The sequence below is a fragment of the Cucurbita maxima genome, unplaced genomic scaffold, assembly GCF_002738345.1.
Source record: "Cucurbita maxima cultivar Rimu unplaced genomic scaffold, Cmax_1.0 Cma_Scf00024, whole genome shotgun sequence".
Classification (NCBI taxonomy): Eukaryota; Viridiplantae; Streptophyta; class Magnoliopsida; order Cucurbitales; family Cucurbitaceae; genus Cucurbita; species Cucurbita maxima.
The window spans coordinates 741,809-762,637 of record NW_019272040.1 but is presented as its reverse complement, the minus strand read 5'-3'; the positions used below and the strand labels follow the sequence as shown (position 1 = coordinate 762,637).

Below are 20,829 nucleotides of genomic sequence, written 5' to 3'. Positions count from 1 at the left end.
CCTGCGTCTAAAACTGTAAGGCTGACAACAATACATAACAGACTAAAACAGACACTGTATACTAGCAGTGGAACAATTCGACCGTTACAAAATTTTCTCAAATGAAGGGATAATCTTTGTGGAAGGAAAATTTCCCCCTTATCGTCCAAAGAGCCATTAGTCTATTCTTGATTCTCTCATTTGGGAGAAGACTAATAAATGCTCGACTTTCCTTAGAATCTAGACCGCAGGCTAAATCATCTTCCATAGGTGGCTATAAGGTATGAAGGTAGTCTCAAGGATATCTATATTAAAATATCATCACTAGTCCAATATCGTTAAACCCAACAATTGTATGAGCCAATTGTCTATGTATTTTAAGAAAATGATTCACGTATTTTAGGAACAAAGATACCTAATTATTTTAGGAAAATTACTTAGGTATTTTAGGAATAAGTAGTTAGCTGTTTTAAGAAAAAATTGTCCGGCTTCAGCTATAAATACCCCTCCATCCTACCAATGTTTACATCTCAAGAAATACAGAGCACAGAGTCTACAAATTAATAAAAAAGTGCAAGGGTTTCCTACAAAATGTTGTGTTCAGACAAGTTTTAGATGAGCACAACTTGGATAGTTAGTGAAAATGTCAGAAGATTATGCAATAAGGTAATGGGCCACAGTATAACAGTAACAGTCATAGAGTTAAAGATACCAGAGGATTATGCATAGGGTGATGGGCCACGGTAGAACAGTATAGGAGCATCTCGAGTCGAGTTGAGCTTTAGTCCAATTCCAGAAATTGCAAGCCATATGCTAGGGAGGTAGAGCTCCTCTTCTAGCACCAAATCATTTGCGATATTCAGATAGCTATGAAATGACCGGAGAGGGATGGTTTTGTTGATATCGGTTGATTGCCTTGAGAAGGAATAGTAGTCCCATAAAGCTTGTGGGGGGTGGGGTCAATGGTCAAGAACACAGTTTTCTGTCAAATACAATAATATCATACATGAATTAGCAATGCAATCGTGAGGAAACGAAAAAGTAGATGCATATACCATGTTGTTAATGGAAATTGAACTTGTTGTTGAATTTAGATTTGGTTATAAGTCGAGTTGGTCTCACTGAGATCGACTTTTAAAGTTCAACCATTGTATGGGTGATAATTGAACCCTCGACTTTTAAAATAGTAAGGCGTCTAATCTACTGAGCTAAGTAGTAAGTTTATCCTTTTAAGTTCCTAAGTTTATCCTTAAACCAATAGCGTTCTGCATTCTCATGTAAGCAATTTAAATGAATGGTATTTACACTATTTTGAGAAGTTCTTTGCAGTCAATTAGATAGAGAACGAAAAAGAGTGCGCTTACACGTCAACATATGGATCATTTAGACTCGAGACCATCAAGAAAATTTCCTTGTCGTGAAAGATATTCCATGCCATGGCACGAGACAACTTTTGAAAGATATGCGATCTACCTTGAGCCTGAATAAGCACAAAACTTTGGAGTTATTAAAAGTGTCATCCAATAGAAAAAATTATTTTCCATAGAAGAAGCAAGCAATAACAAAAGAAACAAGAAAATCTTCAGTTTAAATTCGTAGTGGGATAAATTAATAAAGTCTACCTGAAGACTTGAGAAGCATGGCCTGCTCTAATGAAGGTAGAGATCCTTGGAAAACGTAACCATGCCCCCGGTGGCAGCATTGTGGGTCTTCCACACTAGGGAAGTGTTACACACTGTTTTTGTAACATCCCAAACTCACCACGAGCAGATATTGCCCTCTTTGGAATTTCTCTTTCAAGCTTCCTCTCAAGATTTTTAACGCATCTTTTGGGGAAAGATTTTTCCACCCTTGTAAAGAATGCTTCGTTCTCCTCTCCAACTGATATGGAAACTTCTCCATCGCAAACATGCTTTAAAAATCTTGAGGGGAAGTCTGAAAGGAAAAGTCCAAAGAAGACAATATCTACTAGCGGTAAGCTTGGAATGTTACAGTTTTCTTGTCAACCAGGTTTTCTTAGAGCCCACCTCTTTGCATCAAACCAATAGGATATAAAAGGGATGTAAGAGGGTCATAAAGTTTTGGTACATGAGAACAACAAAATCAACTGGAAGGAAAAGGCACTAGAAAAGCAAGAGATTTTCTTGTGTAGGCAGAACGTGGCGTTTCCAAAGAAGCATATATAGGACCGGAGAATAAGTGACATGCCAACATTATTTTTTTGAATATACATCACATACGGAGTAGTGAGATTCAAACCTACAACCTCTTGAGATTAGTAGCAATGCCTTAACCGTTGAGCTATTTTGATTCTGGCACCACGACAACTTTATTGTAATCAACTGTTACGCAAAATCATATATAAGCACTAATTTATCTTGTCGTCTCTAGTGACAATCAACTTATTTTCCAATCTTTGAGCAGCCTCAGTCATGCCATGAGTCTTTAAGGCGTGAACCATTGTAGCAAATGTAATGCTATCAGGCACACATTTATTCTCTTCCATTTCCAAGAATAACTCTCCCATCTTTCTCACATCACCAGCCTGGCCATACACATTGATAAGGCAGTTAAAAAGAGGGGTATCCAGTACCACATCAGAATTTTCAATTTGCCTCAAAATTGAATCAACTTTCTCAATATTACCAGCTTTACCATATGCATTAACAAGAGAACAGTAAGTTACAGAGTTAGGCTTCATTCCCTGATATTTCATTTTTCTGAAGTATTCTTCCATCCTCTTAATATTTCCAGCTCTTCCAAACACATCAATGATTGTATTCATAGTAACAATTGTCGGAGAGAAAAAGCGTTTTTCCATGAAGTTCAAAACCGACACCATCTTGTCATACATTCTAGCTTTCCCGTACGAGCTGATCATAGTATTGTATGTCCAATCATCTGGCTCGATTCCCATCAGCTGAAATTCATTATACCACTTCTCCATCTTCTCAATCTGCTCACTATTTCCATAGGCTCTGATAAAAGAATTGAATGTAATCAAATCTGGAAGGCAGCTACCACTTTCAATCATTTCCAATAACAAGCTTTCCATTTGCTCAAACATTTTAGCCTTTCCAAATCCATTAATGATAGTATTGTAAGTGACCGTATTACATGTAATCCCCAGATAAGACATGTCAGCAAGAATGTCCTTCAGAAGGTCAAGACGACGGAATCTTGTGCAACAATCAATGAGAATTGAATATGTATGTACATCTGGCTTGCAGTCAGAAATGGATTTCATTTCATCAACTGTTTCAATGGCCTTGTGAAGGAGGCCACTTCGACCATAAGCACTAACAAGAGCAGTGTAAACATCAATAGAAGGTTTCAACCCCTCGGATAACATAATCTGAAACAGCAAGCTTGCTTGCTTAGGTTGCCTGCACTTACCCAGCATCATCAACAATTTTGTGTATGTTTTGCATCTTGGTTCATACCAATGTTGCTGGCGAAGTAGGCCAAAAATCTGAAAAGATGTACAAAATTATTTGGCCATAACTCTTATTGTCGAAATACGACAGTAAAATCAGTTCATTAGTAATGAGCTTTTTCATTTTCATCATGGAAATGCTGTATCAATTTTTTTGTTTTCTCATTTGAATTCAAAAAAATGAAGGAAAGAAATTTCTCAAACCTATGTGAGCCTTCTTTGGATGGATTCTAGGTTGTTTGGTTAGCTGCTACCTTGAAAGCTCTTGTAATAACCCCTTGAATAAGAAGTTCTTCAGAAGCTCCTTCTCAGAGAAATATTTCAAATGGGTTTAAGCGATCACTAACAAGACGGGATGCAAGGGTTCTGAAAGCAGAAACAAAGCAAACATGGCTCTTTGGGCAGGCTGGGAGTGGGAGATATCAGAAACAGAAATGCACCTCTCTTACCAAAACAGCTATAGAGGTTTTTTCTTCATGAGAACATCGTACGGTGACATATCATCTCAAATAGTGATAGCCTGATTCCATCCTGAGAGAAATTTCAGGTAGAAGTGTTAGGAATCACGGGCTCTCCACAATGGTATGATATTGTCCACTTTGAGCATAACCTCTAATGACTTTGCTTTTGGTTTCCCCAAAAGACTTCATACCAATGGAGATGTATTCTTTACTTATAAACCCATGATTTTTCTCTTAATTAGCCAACGTGGGACTACTTTTTTCAATAATCCTCAACAAGAAGAAGTTTCGGCCAATAGGTTGAGATTGCTAAAACTAAAGATTTTCTGAAGAAAGGTATAGCCTCTACAGTTTGGGAGGATTCTCCATTTAGTCTTTCATTTCCTAAGATTTACATAACTTCCCGTGCTAAAGACTTCTGGAAGGATATTGAGAACACTTAGAATTTCACAAAAAAGTAACCAATCAGGCATGGAATTGGAGTTGGATGAGTGATCTCTCCTCAATGACAGAGTGGAAATAGTTCATTTTAGCCGCAATTCATATAGAATTAATACTTCATTCATATTCAAATTATCAGCGCGTAATAAAAGATTAAGTTTACTGTAATTCATTGAACTTACTTTTGAGTTGATTGATGATTTTATACACTATGAAGAATACGTAAGAGTGTCAAAGCAATTAAAGATTAAATATATCCTGACTCATCGATTTAGAGCTTTCGTTAAGAGCCGTGATTCAACATTCTTCACTTATAAATCCAACAAAGTCAGGAAGAGTATTCTTAGCTACATAGCAACCAGTTCCAAGCATTGAAAACGAAGAAACAGGGAAAAAAAAAAAAAAAAAAGATTAAAGAAGAAGATCGTAAAACCTTAAGAGTGGTTTCCCAAAGATTCTCCTGAATAGCCTCATCAAGAGCCTCGAGAACAGCACTCGGCCAAAGGTTATTGTACTTTTTGGAATTGGCTTTTCTCTCAATAGCTCTAATAGCAGCATCTTTCCTCAGAATCCGAGACAGGCCCTTCTTGAGATCTCTCTGTAGGCCGTCGGAGGACTGGTCGGAAGTCCGGTTAAGTTTCCGTGAGCGGGAAGAGGAGATGAACAAAGGAGTGGGGTTTATGGAAGCCATTGAAGCGACTGTGGAGGTTGGGAGAAATGATAACCAGCCGAAGATTGGGGCGTTGTGAAGGTGAAGGTGAGGCTCCAGTGGCGGGTGAGACTTGAGAGTGTGGAAAGATTTTTGTTGTTTTTTTTTTCTTTTTCTTTTTTAATTAAATTATAAATTAAATTTTTGTGATTGTTCTGTATTGATTTATTATTTTGTTATGTCATTTGAGTTGTTTTCACCTATCAATTTATTAATCGAAATAATAATAAAAATTAATGACTATTTCTTTTTTTTTAATAAAGTTATCAAATTTTGTAATTATAATTTAGACTTACATTAATTTTTTATTTTTTTTATTATTATAAATGAAACGATTTTGTCAATAAATAATAATTTACAAGGTGGTTCAACCTCAATTTCTAATAACACGAGTACATATAAATTAATAATTTATATTGAAAAATGAAAAATTATATGGTTAATCTATAATATTAATCTGATAACTTTATTACATAATTAGATTATATGATTTAAAATATTTAATAAACAAAAAAATAATAAATATCATATTAATCGGATAACTTTATTACCTATGATTTGAAATATTTAATAAACAAAAAATAATAATAAGAAATTCATTTATGGATCAAATATCTTAAACAATTAACCTTATTTGAGATGGTAATAATTCTATAAATAATATCTCGACTATATTTAATGCTTATAATTATAAGTATTCTAAAAAATTATATTTTATATTTAAATATTTTTCTTTAAAGAAAGTTTTAGAATAGAAAGTGATAAACGCCAACAATGTTGGATTTTACAAAGCTAAAAGTTCTAGAATCTTTACGAACGTTCACAAAACTAACCTAACAAATTCATTCTAACCAAGAGTTTGTTAGAAGATGAATGACTCTTAGATCGAACTTGGAATCTCACTCTTAGATTCCAAAATGACTCACTCAATAATTAGCTTGATCAAAACTAATTCAATTAATCAGTTTAAACATCAAACCTAAATAAGGTTTGAAAAAGAATAACACCAAAAAAGTATCAAGAAAACACGAATGTTTAGTTTGTATTCAACCATGATCCTTAAGCANAAATTACATGCCTTTTAAAAAAAAAAAAAAAAAAAAAAAAAAAAAAACCAAACACAATGGAGTTCATCTACTAACTACAAACTACAACTTCGAATAAAAGCTAGTAAATATAAATTGAAAAAGAACAAGACAGACATAAATTGTCGTTCTTCAACTACCAAAAGTAAAGTCTTCTAATCACTTTTCAATAACTGTCATGATAACTATATGGCAAATTTCTTAATTCATTTTATTATATTTAAAAGATAATAAAAACTTTAATAATTTAGTATGGATATACACTCATTTATTTATTTAACTAAAATATATATAAACAATAATTATATAAATTTTATAAAAGAAAAGCACACGTCAAAAAAAAAAAAAAACAATTAATAATACTTTATATTCAGCTTATTACTTCGTTTTGCCACTACCACTACCGTGCACTTTTTAACAATTATTTAAATTAAAATTCAAATTTTAAATATATATATATATATATAACTCTATTTTAAAAAATTTGTTTTATCGAATATGTCCGTACAAACTGGGAGGGTATAATTGGGAATTCACCGTTGCGTTATTTTGCCGCCGCACAACACCACACCAACCCCATAAATTAGAATATATTTATTCCGAATTATTCGGTGCCTATAACGCGGCGATTTTTTCCCGTGGAGTTGCGATACACGCGCTTCGTACGTGGCCCACTTACATAAATAAGGCTTTTACATTCAAGCCCTCTGACTTACTTTATTTTCATTATTTCCAATAAATAAGATACATTTAATGGGTTCTTAAAATAGAATAAATACTCTTAAATAAAAATATTATTTTCAACCATTTTTTTCAATTATATATTTGGTCGGCGATGGAAGAATAAATGTATTATTACTTTTTTAAATTATAAATTTACTCCTAAAATTAAATGTATTTTCAATAAATAAGATATATTTAATGTTATTGTATTCTTGTTTCTTTAATATATTTTTCTTATTTATTCTTAATTCGATTCGAATATTGTTTACCGTATTAATTGATTTTGATTTTTTTTAATTTTAAATTATTTCCTTCAATGTTTATCCACCCGGAAATAAATAAATAAATAAATAGCCAACTTTGGCAAACAGTTATTTTCCTTTTATCCATTAATATAATATTGTAATTGTTTTGGAAAGTAGGATATATTTATGAAAATATTAATAAGTTATATTTTTTTAATAAGAAAAATATAAATAATTTTATTCTCATTTCCAACATATATTAAAAAAAAACACATTTTCAACCTCTTTTCTTGTGTATTCAACTATTTTGGTCGGACAAGATGCCTTTTTATAAATAAAAAAATAAATAAAAAGTCAAAAGAGAAAGGGTAATTATTTAAATATTTAGGATTTTTATGAGAGTATTGAAATACATTAATTTATTCTTGCAATTTTTTTAATTTAAAAAAGGAATTAATATTACCAAATACCTTAATAATTTAAATAAATATTTCTTAAAAGTTTAATCAAAATCTTAACCAATAAAATTGGATAATTTTTAAAACTAAAAATTAAATGGTTCAAATATTATTCACATCATATAATTTTATTTTACTTATAAAATAAAATAAAAAATTAAAATAGAACTTTATCCAAAATGAAAATTTTGAAATTTAAAGGATAAAATTTAAAAATATTATTTTAATTATTTTAATATCTTAAAACATTTGAATATATATATATATTTTTTTATAAAAATGATTAAATTATAAATTTGGTTTATATGATTTTTAGAAAATATATGATTTTAAATATTTAAATTAATATTTAGTAGAGAAAAAATTTATAATTAAAGAAATATTTATTTATTGATCGCCTAAGAAAAGAACACGAGGCACGCGTTCCAAACCAAAAGAAAACGAAAACCCAATTGCAGGGAAACGGAGCACGAAGCCAGCTGGGCCTATAAATACGAATTCATCACCGTTGTTCTTCCACCTCTAACAATAGATTTTCGCTCTCCATTTTTATGGCCTTCCCCTGGGACGTCTTCTAAGTTTGCAATCATCGCCTCTATCTCTCGCACAGAGAGATCCGCTTCTCTGTTCCGATTCCTATTGCGATCGTTGCAGAGATTTCGATTCCTTCGACGTCTCCATGGGGAAGTTCATCGATATTCTTGACGCTAGCGTCAGGATTGTTGCCAGATTTCATTCGCATTGTCCTCAAACTGGCCGGATGTACTACCATCCGCCGGATAACTCCGACGATGGCCATCATTCTGACAACCAGGAGGAGCTTCGCCTCAGGGACGGCGCTCGCGATGTGTCGTCTAATCAGATCGGTCGTTGTGATGCCGAGGCCGCGGTCGCGGCCGCCGTTCTCGGCGGCGATGTGTCGTCTCATCAGGTTATTCGTCGTGGTGCCGAGGCCGCCGTTGTCGGCGGTGGCGTTGAGAGTAATGAGTTTATTCTTTACTCTGTCTGATTGCAATTGAATTAGAGAAGCTCTGGAATGTTCTTGAGATTTCTTTCAAATCATGAAAAAAAAAAATCGATAAGTAGTTTTCGATTTGATTTCCCCTTTTTGTTTTGATGATGATATTTCATTCGTTAAGAGATGCGGACCGATCGCATCCTGATTGTTTTAACGATGATCATTATTGAAATTGATGCTTTACAAACATACCGATTTCTGGTTATGAGTTCATGTTCTTGAGTTTTTTTTTTTTTTTCTTTTCCTTCTTTCTCTCCCAGGAAAGTACGCGAGAAAATTGTGAGAATTTTTTTTGTCTCGTTTGATAATGTGAAAAAGAAGAGAAAAGAATCTGAAACAAATTAGACTTGGCATTAAAAGCTCCTAATTATAGTAATTTAATCTGACATTTATGGATTTCTGTTTCCACCCGTGACCTCCAAGAAAAGTTTACTTACCATTCTCATCCTCATTCTCTGTGTTTATTTCATTTTCGCCATTCTAATTTTGAAATTTCCAATTCCCTACCTATAGTTTTATGTGATTACTTGGCATATAAGGTAAGGAATTAATTAAAGGAGACAAGTTTGAGTGTCATCTTCCCTCCAGCCCTAGACAACCAGTACTCCCTTCATACGGTTCATCACATCATCAAAATCTAGTGTCTTTGCTGACATAATCTTGCGAGCGGTCAGAGCACGGCCTCTGTTGCACGGCTCAAACTCATTTTGTACTTTGTGTTGGATGATTAAAGTCCTACATCGGCTAATTTAAGGAATGATCATGAGTTTATAAGTGAGGAATACTAACTTCATTGGTATGAGACCTTTTAGGAAGCCCAAAGCAAAGTCATGAGAGCTTATGCTCAAAGTGAACAATATCATACCATTATGGAAAGTCATGTTTATCTAACATGGTATCAGAGTCATGCCCTAAACTTAGCCGTGCCAATAGATTGGCAAATCCTCGAATGTCCAACAAAGGACTCCAAAAAGAAAAAATGAGTCAAGCCTCCTCGAAGGTACGAAGGCAGTAAAAAATGACTAAGACTCCAAATGAGTCGAGTCTCGATTAAGGGGAGGCGTGCTTTGTTCAAAGGGAGGTGTTGGATGATGAAAATGACTAAGACTCCAAAGGAGTCGAGCCTCGATTAAGGGGAGACGTGCTTTGTTCGAGGGGAGGTGTTGGATGATGAAAGTCTCACATCGGCTCATTTAGAGAATGATCATGGGTTTATAAATGAGGAATACTAACTCCACTGTTATGAGGCCTTTTGGGAAGCCCAAAGGAAAGTCATGAGAGTTTATGCTCAAAGTGGACAATATCATACCATTGTGGAGAGTCGTGTTCGTCTAACATTTTGTAATAATTATAAATTAAAATCAGTAAAAATTCGAGCACATATTTTTAAAAGTAAACTTTAAAGGGAAGTAGTTTGTGTCTAATACATTTTTAAATTTAAAAATGTTAAAAATACTTTAATATATATTTCACTTAATTTTCCTTATCGTGTGACGTAGGGATGGAATTTCAATAATGGTCTTCTAGATGTTCTATGCTCACTTTTCAATGTAAAGGTTTTTTTTTTTTAAATTTTTATTTTAGAATTAGTTTGGTATAAAATATTACACAATTTTAAATTTAATTTTTTTTTAAAAATAATTTCTTTTAATTTAGATTTTAGAATTTATTTTTTTTTTAATTTTATTATTAAACTTTGAAAACTAATTTAGATTTAGACTAAAAAGTAAAATATTTTGAGCGACGGAGAAATTAAAAAGTAATATATATATATATATATTTTTTACATTTTGTTTTAGTCCCAAAAATGTATTTAGACCATGGTTAACTTAACCATGGTCAGCAACCGCGTCACCGTCGGCTCAAGTTGGCCAATAACCCGGCCACCGATTTTGTACGCAATAAACCATATTCTTCTTTAATTTCTCCGTCGCTTTTTCTCGACGAGATTGGGTATCGAATTCCGTTGAAAAGCTTCGTCGTCAACGGGCAGCCGGCGTATTGACGGTCTTTTCCGATTCAGTAAGTTTTCGATTCGTGAGTGTTCTCTAAGTGTTTGACCACTATTTTCTGGCTTGAATTACGATTTCATACAAATGCATGAATAAGTTAATTTTCTTCTCTAGTTTCTTGAGATTTCTTCTGTCGATTCTTCATTTACGTCCTATTCCTTCAGTTCCGATTCTGTTTTTTTAAACGATCCAGGTAGTATGAACTTTGGTGTCTTTTGTCTCTTTGCTATGTTTTCCCTTCGTTCTGAATTCCTCCTACGACTCATCTGTGCTTTAGTCTGAATCTAAACTAGTATGGAGCTTATTAGTTCTCTTGTCATGTCGTGATTCGATTTTTTTTTTTTTCATTTTCCCCCTTTCCTTTCGATTTTGAATCTCGGATTACGATTTTCTTCTGTTTTATACGATTAAACGATAGAAACGGACGATTCGACGAAACTGGAGACAGAAACACGCTTTGAATCATCCGCGGTGCGAGTTTAGCAACATTTCTGTTAATTTTAGTTGTGGTTAGGTGGTAAATTGGCGTAGTTCTCGAATCAAAACGCATTACCCCCTTCATTCCTATGATAAATTTGAGGTATCGATTTGGTTGCTGGAGGGACGACTATCGAGAATCTCCATTGATTAATTAATTTGTTTACTTTTCTCACCTTTTCTTTCACAAGATGATAATAATATATATATCCTTCAAAGGGTAAGATTAATTACTGAAGTTATACAATGAGTCTTAATGTGCTGATTTAGAAGTTTAAGCATGGTCCCTTTCTTTTCATGGAGTGGAGTTACGGATTATTCAGGACAAAAAACCATTGGTTTCAGGTTTTAATTGCTTATTTCATCATCGCCTTCTTTGTTGCCAGATAATATGGTAAATCTTTTTTTTTTTTTTTTATCCCCCCTCCTTTGTATTTCTAATTGGTTGAAAGTAAAATAAGTTCACTCAGACTAGTTAAATAAACTGTATTCCACTTTATTTGAAATAAATGTCAAATCTATCTGAAATCTATTGACTTCTGGTATTGAAATGCAGCAGAACAATTTCGAGTTGTGTTGTTGGATGAGAAAGGTTGCTTAAAATTTGAGACTAAATGACTGAGATGGATTCTGACAATGACTTCACATTTTGTCAGGCAAGTATAATTTTTATGCTATAAAATTAGGTTATAAGTTTTCAATTCAATGACATGTTTCCTTTTTTCTATCAATTCGTCTTCTACAGTTGTCATAATGTTTGACATCCAACCTAAGTTATATTACTATTACTGTTATATGAATATATTAGTAGGTGGGTTTACCTGAAAAAGATGATAAAGAGGCAAAGGATCTTGCATATGACATAGGTGATATTACCTTAAGGGATGAATTGACAAATGGCGCCGTCAGTAGGACGAATGTCATTTGGGATGATAATTTGTCAAATGATATCACTTCCAGAAAGCAGGCAACAGTGGGTTCCTTGCATTTCAATGTTACTGATATGTCGTCTGCAAAACAATCAAGCACACAGTCAACAGAAAAGGTGCCAAAAGATGCTGAGAAAGTTGCGAAGGTTTCAGGAAAACAAGGGACTGCTGGGCGTAGGCCTGCAACTCGAACAAAGGTTCCTTTTGAAAAGGGGTATAGCCAAATGGATTGGCTTAAGCTTACTCGAACCCATCCTGATCTTGCAGGTATTTGTGGTGTTATGAAACTCTTAGAATTTGATCTAAGAATCTTATTGAACTAAAGTATGTAACGATTTAGTTCTTGTACTTTCAAATTTGGTACAATTTAATCCCTATAGTAAAAAATTCTATCAAAATTAAGTTTATGTAATCACTTAGTCTTTTAGTTTATAGACACACTTAGTTTCTAGTGAGTCTATCCATCTATATATATTACAAATCCCATTAAACCTTAACAAATTGTAACATAGGATTCAATTTCTAGGAAATTGGCGGTACAAAGGCTGACTAGTAGAAACTAAAGTTCAAGGGACTGAAAGTGTTTTCTTAAACCTTAATCTTATGACCTTGGCACATATGTTGATGCTTGTTTGGGCTATTAGAGGATACAAATTGTTTGCAACTAGTTGCTTCTTGGCATGTTCAGGGTTCAGAAAAGCTTCTAAAGATCTGTAGTATCCAAATTATGAACTTCACGGAGGATCCACTTGTCATTTCCGTTTGTGTTTGTAACAATATTAATATGATAGTTATTATTTGTGTTGCAAAATAGGACAATTTTATTGTTTTCAACATTACTGGTAATTTAATGTTATAAATTCTTATCCCGAGAAATTAATGCAACTGATTTTCAACATTTGTTTTATAATTGTGAATTAGGATTGAAAGGCCAGTCAAATAAAAGGCTTATCCCTATGAGTGAAGTTAAAGAACATCAGACCGAGGGCTCAATGTGGACTGTTCTGAAAGGTCGTGTGTACAACTTATCTCCTTACATGAAGTTTCACCCTGGAGGTATGGGCATCCACAATTTTTCCGTTTAATTTTTTTCAGTGAATTTGTTATCCATCTGGTTGTAGTCAGTGGGTCTCTGAGGACCCTAGAGTTGGTAAAGTGCATGACTAGATTTGTAATGCATGTTATGGTGTCTTGTGTTCAAGAATTATCACTTTAGCGTATAACTTCTAATATTTTATGTTTAAGATGGGCCACAGTATCATGTTGTTAAATTCTGTGAAGGATGAATATTCTCCTTTATTCATGACCTTGGTTACTCATAAATACTAGCTTCTAGTCCTACTTATATGTTACTGGTCTACTCTCATGCATAACTTCTAGTTATTATTTGGGTTGAGATTCTTGCAATGCATGTTTTAACTGATGCTGAGACGCATTAGATTACATCATAGGCATTTTCTTTTGGGTAGACTTGAAGTATTTGACCTCTTGACAAACTTCTTTATCAGGTGCTGATATACTCATGAAAGCAGTGGGAAGAGATTGTACATCTTTATTCAGTATCCTTGGAATTTGGTTTAGTTTTTTTTTTTTTTGGTTTTAGTATCACTTCTTCCTCTATGGAATTCTACTGTTGCCACCTACACCTAGTTAATTTTCCATGCAATTTCAATTGGCTTTTATTTAATGAATCCTGAATTGGTGTCCAAAAGTTGTCCTTAAACAACCTTCAGATAAATACCACGCATGGGTGAATGCTGAATTTTTGTTGGAGAAGTGTTTGGTTGGCACTTTGGATAATAGTCATTGACAGTTTTATGGCATGTAGCCTTGACCATGTCTAGATGGTGTGTTGCATTGCACAAGTAGTCAAAGATTTGGTATCAGAATGTGTTGGGAACGAACTTACTTGAAGGTTCGAAGGTTCCGAGCAACGATAGTATGCACACTTGAATTTGATTTTCAATTAACTTCTAAGATATATTACTTATTCTTAAGCATAGAAAGTTGGGTATTTTATAGATATTGCAGGGCACAAACCAAATAAAAATCTTGACGGACAATGTTTATATCTATATATTATGACTATCCAAGATTCTGTTGTGCACCAGGACCAACTTTAGTCTAAAATATTTGGTTATCTTGATCTTGAAGTTCATAAGATGTTGATATTCTGGATTGGTAAACACTATACACTGAGATCTTGAGTCTTTTTCTCAACCTTTTGAGTTATTTCCAACCATATTGGTTGAAGATAAAAGGGGCGACACAATGTTTGATTTTGGAAAAAAAAAACAGTAGCATATCCCTCCATGACTTGAGCCTCCAGTTGTGGTATAGAATTTTTAGTTTTTAATCATTCCAATGTTTATGTAAGGAATTTGTTCCATGACTCATTTTGATTCTTTTCTTGTTGATTCAAAAAAGCAGTGAGTTCTTAACAGCACTAAGCCTTTTACATTAGCAATTTGCCTTCACATTGCTACAAGATTTCCTAGCCAACTTTCTTCGCAACCTCCAACCCTTTCCTTTTTCAAAAGTACCCAAACACTTGCCCCAAACGCCTATTATCATTACAGATTTATCTCGAATAACTCTTCATATGTTTTAAAAAAGAAATTTTAGGGGTTAAATAAACATTTTAAGCACTTGAAATTTCATTCCAAACTGTTTATTGATGTTGAAAGGAAATGCTTCAGACTTCCAATTGCACGATGAAACATTCAAAGGTGGTAAGATGAACGAACTTCAATTTCACTTTCTTCTCCAATAACATTTATAGCAATTTCATCATCATATTCATAGTCATTGCTTGTCCCAATCCATATCCATTCGGGGTCTCGAAGTTAGTTTTCTTTGACCAAAACAGGCTTCTTTTCTTTTTATGAAGATAAAATGGTTCTGTTACAATAATTGAAGCCGCTGCATGATCGGGAAGTCTACGCAATTAATACATATGTGTGCATGCTGTTCCCTTTCCTGTGCTTATAGTCTACAACTCACCAATGAAGTGGTTATAACCCACAGCCTTCCTATTGAAAACACTGATAATATATAAAGTACTGAGCTAACAATTTGGAAGTAAAGTGACAATAACAGTACAATAAAAGTTCAGACCTCTTGATCCTCATTCTCGGAAGACAACGTTGCAGAAAAATGTTGACGCTTCGGGCTGGGTGCTCGGGTACCTGTTAAAAGAGACTGATGCATCTCTGCTTCATATAAAAAGAGAGATGTGCATGAAACGTGTTTGTGAGAAATATAAGAAGTTTTCAACCTGATAAGAGGTGGTAGTCCAAAAGTTCATCTTCAGCTTTGAACAGACAGCTCCAGAACAATGCTTTGAGATAAATTTTGGATGAAAACCCGATTGAAAATTTTCTCGGATTTCTTTCATAGACGGAACTGTTTATACATGAACAAATGCAGTTGAAGTCGCTGTACAGACTTAAGTTAGCAGTCCAAAATAGAGGGAGGGGCAAAAACTTAGAAGGTAAAACCTAAAAGAACTAATACGCCAGATTGAAGATATATAGACCTATAAATTTGGCGTGCTTCGAGTTCGAACGACCCGAAACCACAAGGAGATAACAAGGCTAAAGAATCCCAGTTGATACTACACATCACCCTGGAATGTTCCGCTTTGTAGCTTCCATTTTCAAAAGAAGATCTTTAATATCTGCTTCCATCCTTACCTTCAAGCTCGAGTATTCTCGATGAGCTCTTTCTAGAGCCTGGAGTTCCTCGATTTTCTGCTTACGCACATCCTCAGCTTCAGTCAAACGCAACTTGGCAATTCTACTTGTGTATTCTTCATCTATTTTTTTGTTTTTTGCAATAGCAATGCGCTTTAAACCTTCTGCTTCTCTTCTAGCATCGTCAGCTCGAGCTTGAAACATTTTGGCCTCTGCAAGTTTTATTCTAACAATACTGTCCAATTCATCAAACAGAGGCTCCCTGTGAGAATTTATCTGCAATTCTGGCTCCATTACCCGTTTGTCGCTACGTTCATAATTCAAACTAGGAAGAGTAATGGCTGCTCTTTCCATTTGGGGAACTTTATCGGAATATACGGATTTCAACCATGGCGCTTCCAGACATGACCCTGAAACTCCGTTGTTGCTTTTTGATGGATCCTTCCCAGACGGTATCGGTGTCTTGCCGAGCTTGGAAGAATCAGCAGCATCTGTAGCCACATATCACAAAAAGGTAGAAATTAGCAACATTCCCATTCACACCAACAGCACTACTAGACACTAATTCAAATCTCAGCAAGTCATAGCTAAATGAACTTAGAAGTCATATAGTAGTCAAATCAAGTCAGGATTTGGAATCCGGATTCGGCACCTAATGGCCCCAACATTCCCCTACATCTCTCGTGACATGGTCACATTACTTACTCCTCGCTTTTAAGAGTGGAAACTATCTCTGTAGACCAATACGAGTCATTCCAACATGCTTTATCTTCGCTCACATGCATCCATGCATCCTAGAAAAATTCTCAAGTCACCCAACATAGAATTGCTTCGAGCAAAACAAGTTACACTATACCGTTCTTATGATTGAGTCACCAACAAGGAAAATGCACCTTGTTGGTGTAGGTAGTGACTTTCAATCTTCTAAGTCTTTCTTAGTCATCTTATCTTCAAGATTGCTCTCGTTCAAATGGGGTCTCGATTTATTCATAGCACCCATCATTTACTCGGGTGTCACATGCCCATTAGCTTCCTTCTTGGTTCGTCCCCAAACCCCATCTTACTAGAGAAGGTGCCACATTGATACCATTTATGTAACGACCCATCCTAGGATTCGAAATCCAAATTTGGCACTTGATGGGCCCAACATTTTCCTGCTTCTTGCGATATGCTCATGTTACTTACTCCTCGCTTTAAGAGTGAGAACTATCCCCACAGACCAACATGAGTCCTTCCAACATGCTTTGTCCTCACTCACATGCATCCTAGACAAATTTTTAGGAGCTCACCTAACATATAATTACTCCAAGCAAAGCACGCTTAACTATGGAGTTTCTATGATTGAGCCACTGTAAAGAAAGGTGCACCTTGTTGGTATAGGCAATGGCTTTCAATTCTTTTAAGCCTTTTTAATCATCTTATCTTCAAGATCGCTCTAGTTCGGATGTGGTCTCAGTTCATTCATGTATCCTTCCTTTACCCGGGTGTCACATTAGCTAAGAGACGATCTTTGGCAAACAAAATAAAGGAATGATAAATTCTCGTGCTACCAACCAACCAACCAAGAATTCTACAGAATAAGACTATCATTTTCAATTGCAAGGCAATAAAAGAAGCCATAACATGCAAAGCGTAAACTTAGCTTACCAGAAACGAAAGTCATAATTTGAGCGTACACCTCTGGAAGATTTGATTTATTGGCCAATCTAGACAGCATACGGCCAGCAAGTTCATGAAGTTGTTTCCCTCTCACGTCCTTGCTAGCAGAAAAAATTCTTTTAACATATTCAAGTTCCCTAGAGAGAGGTTCAGCCGTCCAATCTTTTGCAAAATTTTGAAAAACCTCTTTCACAAACCCAAACATCTCTGAAGGGTGATCACAGGCAACACAATGAAACTGCATTTCGGTTGCTCCTCGGTCTCCCGTAGCACTCGGACCGTTTCTAATATAAGATTCACGTAAGGCACAATCCACATGGCACCAGTGAAGACAAACATCACACCCAACCCAACTACATGTATTAGACGCCATATCAAATTTTGAACAAACAAGACACATACAAGCACTGCAAAATCCATTTTTTGGACCACAAACTTTACAATCACACTCATCCACAGGCAAAAGATTCCTGCATGACATATTTCGGCATCTTAAGTTTAGAAATATCTCAGCTAAGTCGGTCGATCCAACGGAACTTACTTCCTTAAGGAAATCTGGTAGACCAGTTTTTAGGCCAACCAAGATTTCCAACTGTACTCGATGGCATTTAAGTAGCATATCGATAGTTATGTCCGATCTGTTTTGCAGTGCTTTCTGAATTGCACATAGACCACGTTTTTCGGCATTGGACATGATCCCAAAGATACTTGCTTTCAGAAATGCTCTGAACTGATCTGACATCTCAGTAAATTTCTTGGACATTTCATTCACAGGTTCAGTAATTAGTCTGGCCACTACTGTGTCTATAAAATCTGCACCTCCTGTCGGAAGCTTTTCCTGTTCCTTCAAACTACTAGTTCTATATAAACTACCACTGCTAGTCTCTTGCACAATCCTCTTCTTTTCCAAATTATTAGTTAATCCACCATCATGAGATCCTACTCTCAGTGCAGGCGATTTAACATCATCATTGGGCTTAGAATTTCCCATCAACTGTTTTTGAAAGCTTAATTGCCTATCCAGCCCACTCATATTTTTTGAGCTTTCTTCCTCACATGAATGAGGACCCAGAATGGGTTGAAGGCAGCTATTGCCATTCATCAAAATTCTTTGATATAAGGGAAGTTCCTTCGACTTAGTCTCATTCTGTGACTGTCCCACCCAAGCTCCTTGAGAAGCCTGATCAATGCCCTGAAATATCGGGCGACTTCCAACAGATTGTTCGAAGTTGTCCATTGAGTTCTGATTCAAAGAACAGCTTGGGTTGTGAAAGAAAGAGTGAGACCCTGAGAACGACATTGATGGGGCAAATCCATCTGAATTAGTGCAAAAAGTGTTGCTTAGGGACTGTACACTTCTTCCATGACTAGGGGAACTGGGCGCTGGAATCGAATCGCCAGTGGCACCAATAGGTAACAAAACATTTGGTAAGCCAAGAGAAAGATCAAGAGGCTCTAGCATAAGCTTTTCATCCCTTCGCTTACTATCACCAGATTCATCCACTTTCTCGAGTTTTCTCACCGGAGATCTTGTAAACAACTCAAACCCCCTAGTACTTGGGCCTTCCATATCATTGTACCTACAAATTTCAGCAGCTCCATGTTCTCTATCTGTCAAAGCTCCATCTTCTGCAGAATATGCTGCATGGGAGGTTGAAGGACTAACGGCCACACTTTTGCCTTTATCTCTAAAATTTTGAGTCAGTGCGTCGGTAGTTTTTGTTGTCTCTCCATCTGACATTTCTTTTTCTACCTCTTTATCTGATACATGAAAATCTCTGGTGTTCACTTCTTGATCGATGCCCTTGCTTTCCTTGCACTCGTTATCCAACTGAACTGAAGATTCTAACGAGTTCTTGTCATCCGTCCCATTATCTTGTTCTCTTTCACCAACCGAACTGTCTTCCAATTTGTTGCCTTCGTCAGCCACAACATCACGTTCTTCCTTGATACAATTCCCCAAATCAATAGATACATCCCGACTTTCTGATAAACCAGCGTCATCACTGCAAGCTTCTTTCTCTTTAGCCACATCCATGCTCTTATCCAACAACTCAGCCTCTACTACAACACTGCCTTTTTGAACTTGATCTAGATTCTCACTTTCAACCTCCCTCTGACCATTATCCGACTCCAAATGCTTTTCTTCTACCAATTTATCTTCACTCTTAGGAAACGATTCAGCTTCACATCCAGTTTCAGATTTGGGATCTGGTTCGGGTTCAAGATTTGGTTCAGGTTCAGATGCAAGTGCAGTTTCAGCCTCAGGGTCAGGTTCTAATTCTCCTTCCTCCATTTCACTGTTATTCCCACTATCGACCTGCAAGTCCTCCCCCTTTTTCACCTCAATACTCTTTGATTGCTCGCTCTCTGAGTCCTTCGACCTTGTCGGTGACTTGGACTTTGATTCTTGGGCTCTCACACCCCTCGAAGTCAAGCTAGGTGAGGTTCTTAATTTCGATTGCTCACTACTTGAATCTTTCGACAGAGATGGCGATTTCACATCTCTCAATCCCTTGGGAGAATTCCTCCCACTCCCTCTCTCTTCCAATCCTCCAACACCACCACCTCTGCTCCTTGTTCCCTCATCAACATCTTTATTCCAACTCCCAAATCGCCGCCATGAAGATACACTGCCTTCTCTCCTTGACCTGTCCCGCTCTGATCGAAATCCTTTAGGGCACTCCCTGCGCGACCCAGAGTAGCTTTCTGACCTATGAAGCCCAATACGATCCCCTCCACCGCCACCTCCAGTACTACCAGCATAACCCCTACTCTCTCCGCTTTCTCGAAATCGATCAAACCCTTTTCGCCGATCAAACCCCTCAAAATCATGATCTGATCGCTTACGCACCAGCCTCGACCCTTCCCGATCCTCATCCACCGATCGATCCCGATAATATCTACCAGACGAAGATGACAGATTCTTCCGAATAGCCTCGGATTTATGGTAAAAGGCTCGATGAGAAGACGAGGTCCGACTCAACACAGGATCCTTACCTGGATTTTTCTCGACGTACGAATCAAGATCGTCGCAAGATTTCAACCTCTTCATCACGAAATAAACGAACTACCAAATCAAACAAACAGCAACAACAAACTGGAAAAAGGATATCGAGCTACAAAATTCTAAACCTCCGCCGATAACCCATATCGAAATTCACGAAAATACCCCGAGAGCTAGGGCTTCAAAGAACCCTAGCTTTGAAACACAAGCGGCGGTATAAGAAAAGAGAGACGATGAAGAGAAGGAAAATAGAATCATAGAATCGGTTACCGGAAAAGGAAGGAGAAATGGAAGGCGGCTGTGGGTGGGGGAGATTGACCGGCGACGGCGAGGAAGAGGGATTTGAGAAGGGACAAAATGGGAATTCAGGAAAAAGGAGAATTCATCATCGGGTTTACAAGCTTAGTCCAAGTAGTCAACGCAGTATAAAAGCAAGAGAGACAGAGTTTGTTACGCAAAGTGCTCAAAATTTGCAGTTTTTTAAGTGTGAATATA

At 36.0% G+C, this 20,829-nt stretch overlaps 3 protein-coding genes across 4 annotated transcripts; 1 reads left to right on the top strand and 2 right to left on the bottom strand.

Annotated features, from left to right (window-relative positions):
- Positions 1-913: 913 nt before the first annotated feature.
- Positions 914-5,103, bottom strand: LOC111497808 (pentatricopeptide repeat-containing protein At3g53170). The gene is made up of 5 exons (XM_023148764.1): positions 4,751-5,103; positions 2,331-3,451; positions 1,602-2,150; positions 1,344-1,459; positions 914-961 (listed from the first exon to the last, which is right to left on the bottom strand). The coding sequence occupies exons 1-2, from the start codon at positions 5,006-5,008 to the stop codon at positions 2,348-2,350; spliced, it is 1,362 nt and encodes a 453-aa protein (XP_023004532.1). The 5' UTR covers positions 5,009-5,103; the 3' UTR covers positions 914-961; positions 1,344-1,459; positions 1,602-2,150; positions 2,331-2,347.
- Positions 5,104-10,433: 5,330 nt separating this feature from the next.
- Positions 10,434-14,124, top strand: LOC111497877 (cytochrome b5 domain-containing protein RLF). 2 transcript variants are annotated; one of them, XM_023148877.1, is made up of 6 exons: positions 10,434-10,577; positions 11,601-11,700; positions 11,856-12,240; positions 12,895-13,029; positions 13,482-13,532; positions 13,707-14,124. In XM_023148877.1, the coding sequence occupies exons 2-6, from the start codon at positions 11,659-11,661 to the stop codon at positions 13,781-13,783; spliced, it is 690 nt and encodes a 229-aa protein (XP_023004645.1). In that variant the 5' UTR covers positions 10,434-10,577; positions 11,601-11,658; the 3' UTR covers positions 13,784-14,124. The 2 variants fall into 2 exon arrangements, with proteins under 2 accessions (XP_023004645.1, XP_023004646.1); XM_023148878.1 differs by having other exon boundaries at positions 10,446-10,577; positions 11,604-11,700.
- Positions 14,125-15,325: 1,201 nt separating this feature from the next.
- LOC111497746 (protein OBERON 4-like) lies at positions 15,326-20,775 on the bottom strand. The gene is made up of 3 exons (XM_023148664.1): positions 17,316-20,775; positions 15,596-16,159; positions 15,326-15,560 (listed from the first exon to the last, which is right to left on the bottom strand). Exons 1-2 carry the CDS (start codon positions 20,380-20,382, stop codon positions 15,597-15,599), a joined length of 3,630 nt encoding a protein of 1,209 aa, XP_023004432.1. The 5' UTR covers positions 20,383-20,775; the 3' UTR covers positions 15,326-15,560; position 15,596.
- Positions 20,776-20,829: the final 54 nt, after the last annotated feature.

Excerpts from the sequence above, each read along its gene's own strand:
- LOC111497746 (XM_023148664.1), bottom strand. The coding sequence starts at position 20,382 with ATGAAGAGGTTGAAATCTTGCGACGATCTTGATTCGTACGTCGAGAAA. Across the intron at positions 16,160-17,315 it reads AATTATGACTTTCGTTTCTG|ATGCTGCTGATTCTTCCAAG; the intron begins GTAAGCTAAGTT and ends ATGTGGCTACAG.
- LOC111497808 (XM_023148764.1), bottom strand. The coding sequence starts at position 5,008 with ATGGCTTCCATAAACCCCACTCCTTTGTTCATCTCCTCTTCCCGCTCA. Across the intron at positions 3,452-4,750 it reads TTTGGGAAACCACTCTTAAG|ATTTTTGGCCTACTTCGCCA; the intron begins GTTTTACGATCT and ends ACATCTTTTCAG.
- LOC111497877 (XM_023148877.1), top strand. The coding sequence starts at position 11,659 with ATGACTGAGATGGATTCTGACAATGACTTCACATTTTGTCAG. Across the intron at positions 11,701-11,855 it reads ATGACTTCACATTTTGTCAG|GTGGGTTTACCTGAAAAAGA; the intron begins GCAAGTATAATT and ends ATATATTAGTAG. Across the intron at positions 12,241-12,894 it reads AACCCATCCTGATCTTGCAG|GATTGAAAGGCCAGTCAAAT; the intron begins GTATTTGTGGTG and ends ATTGTGAATTAG.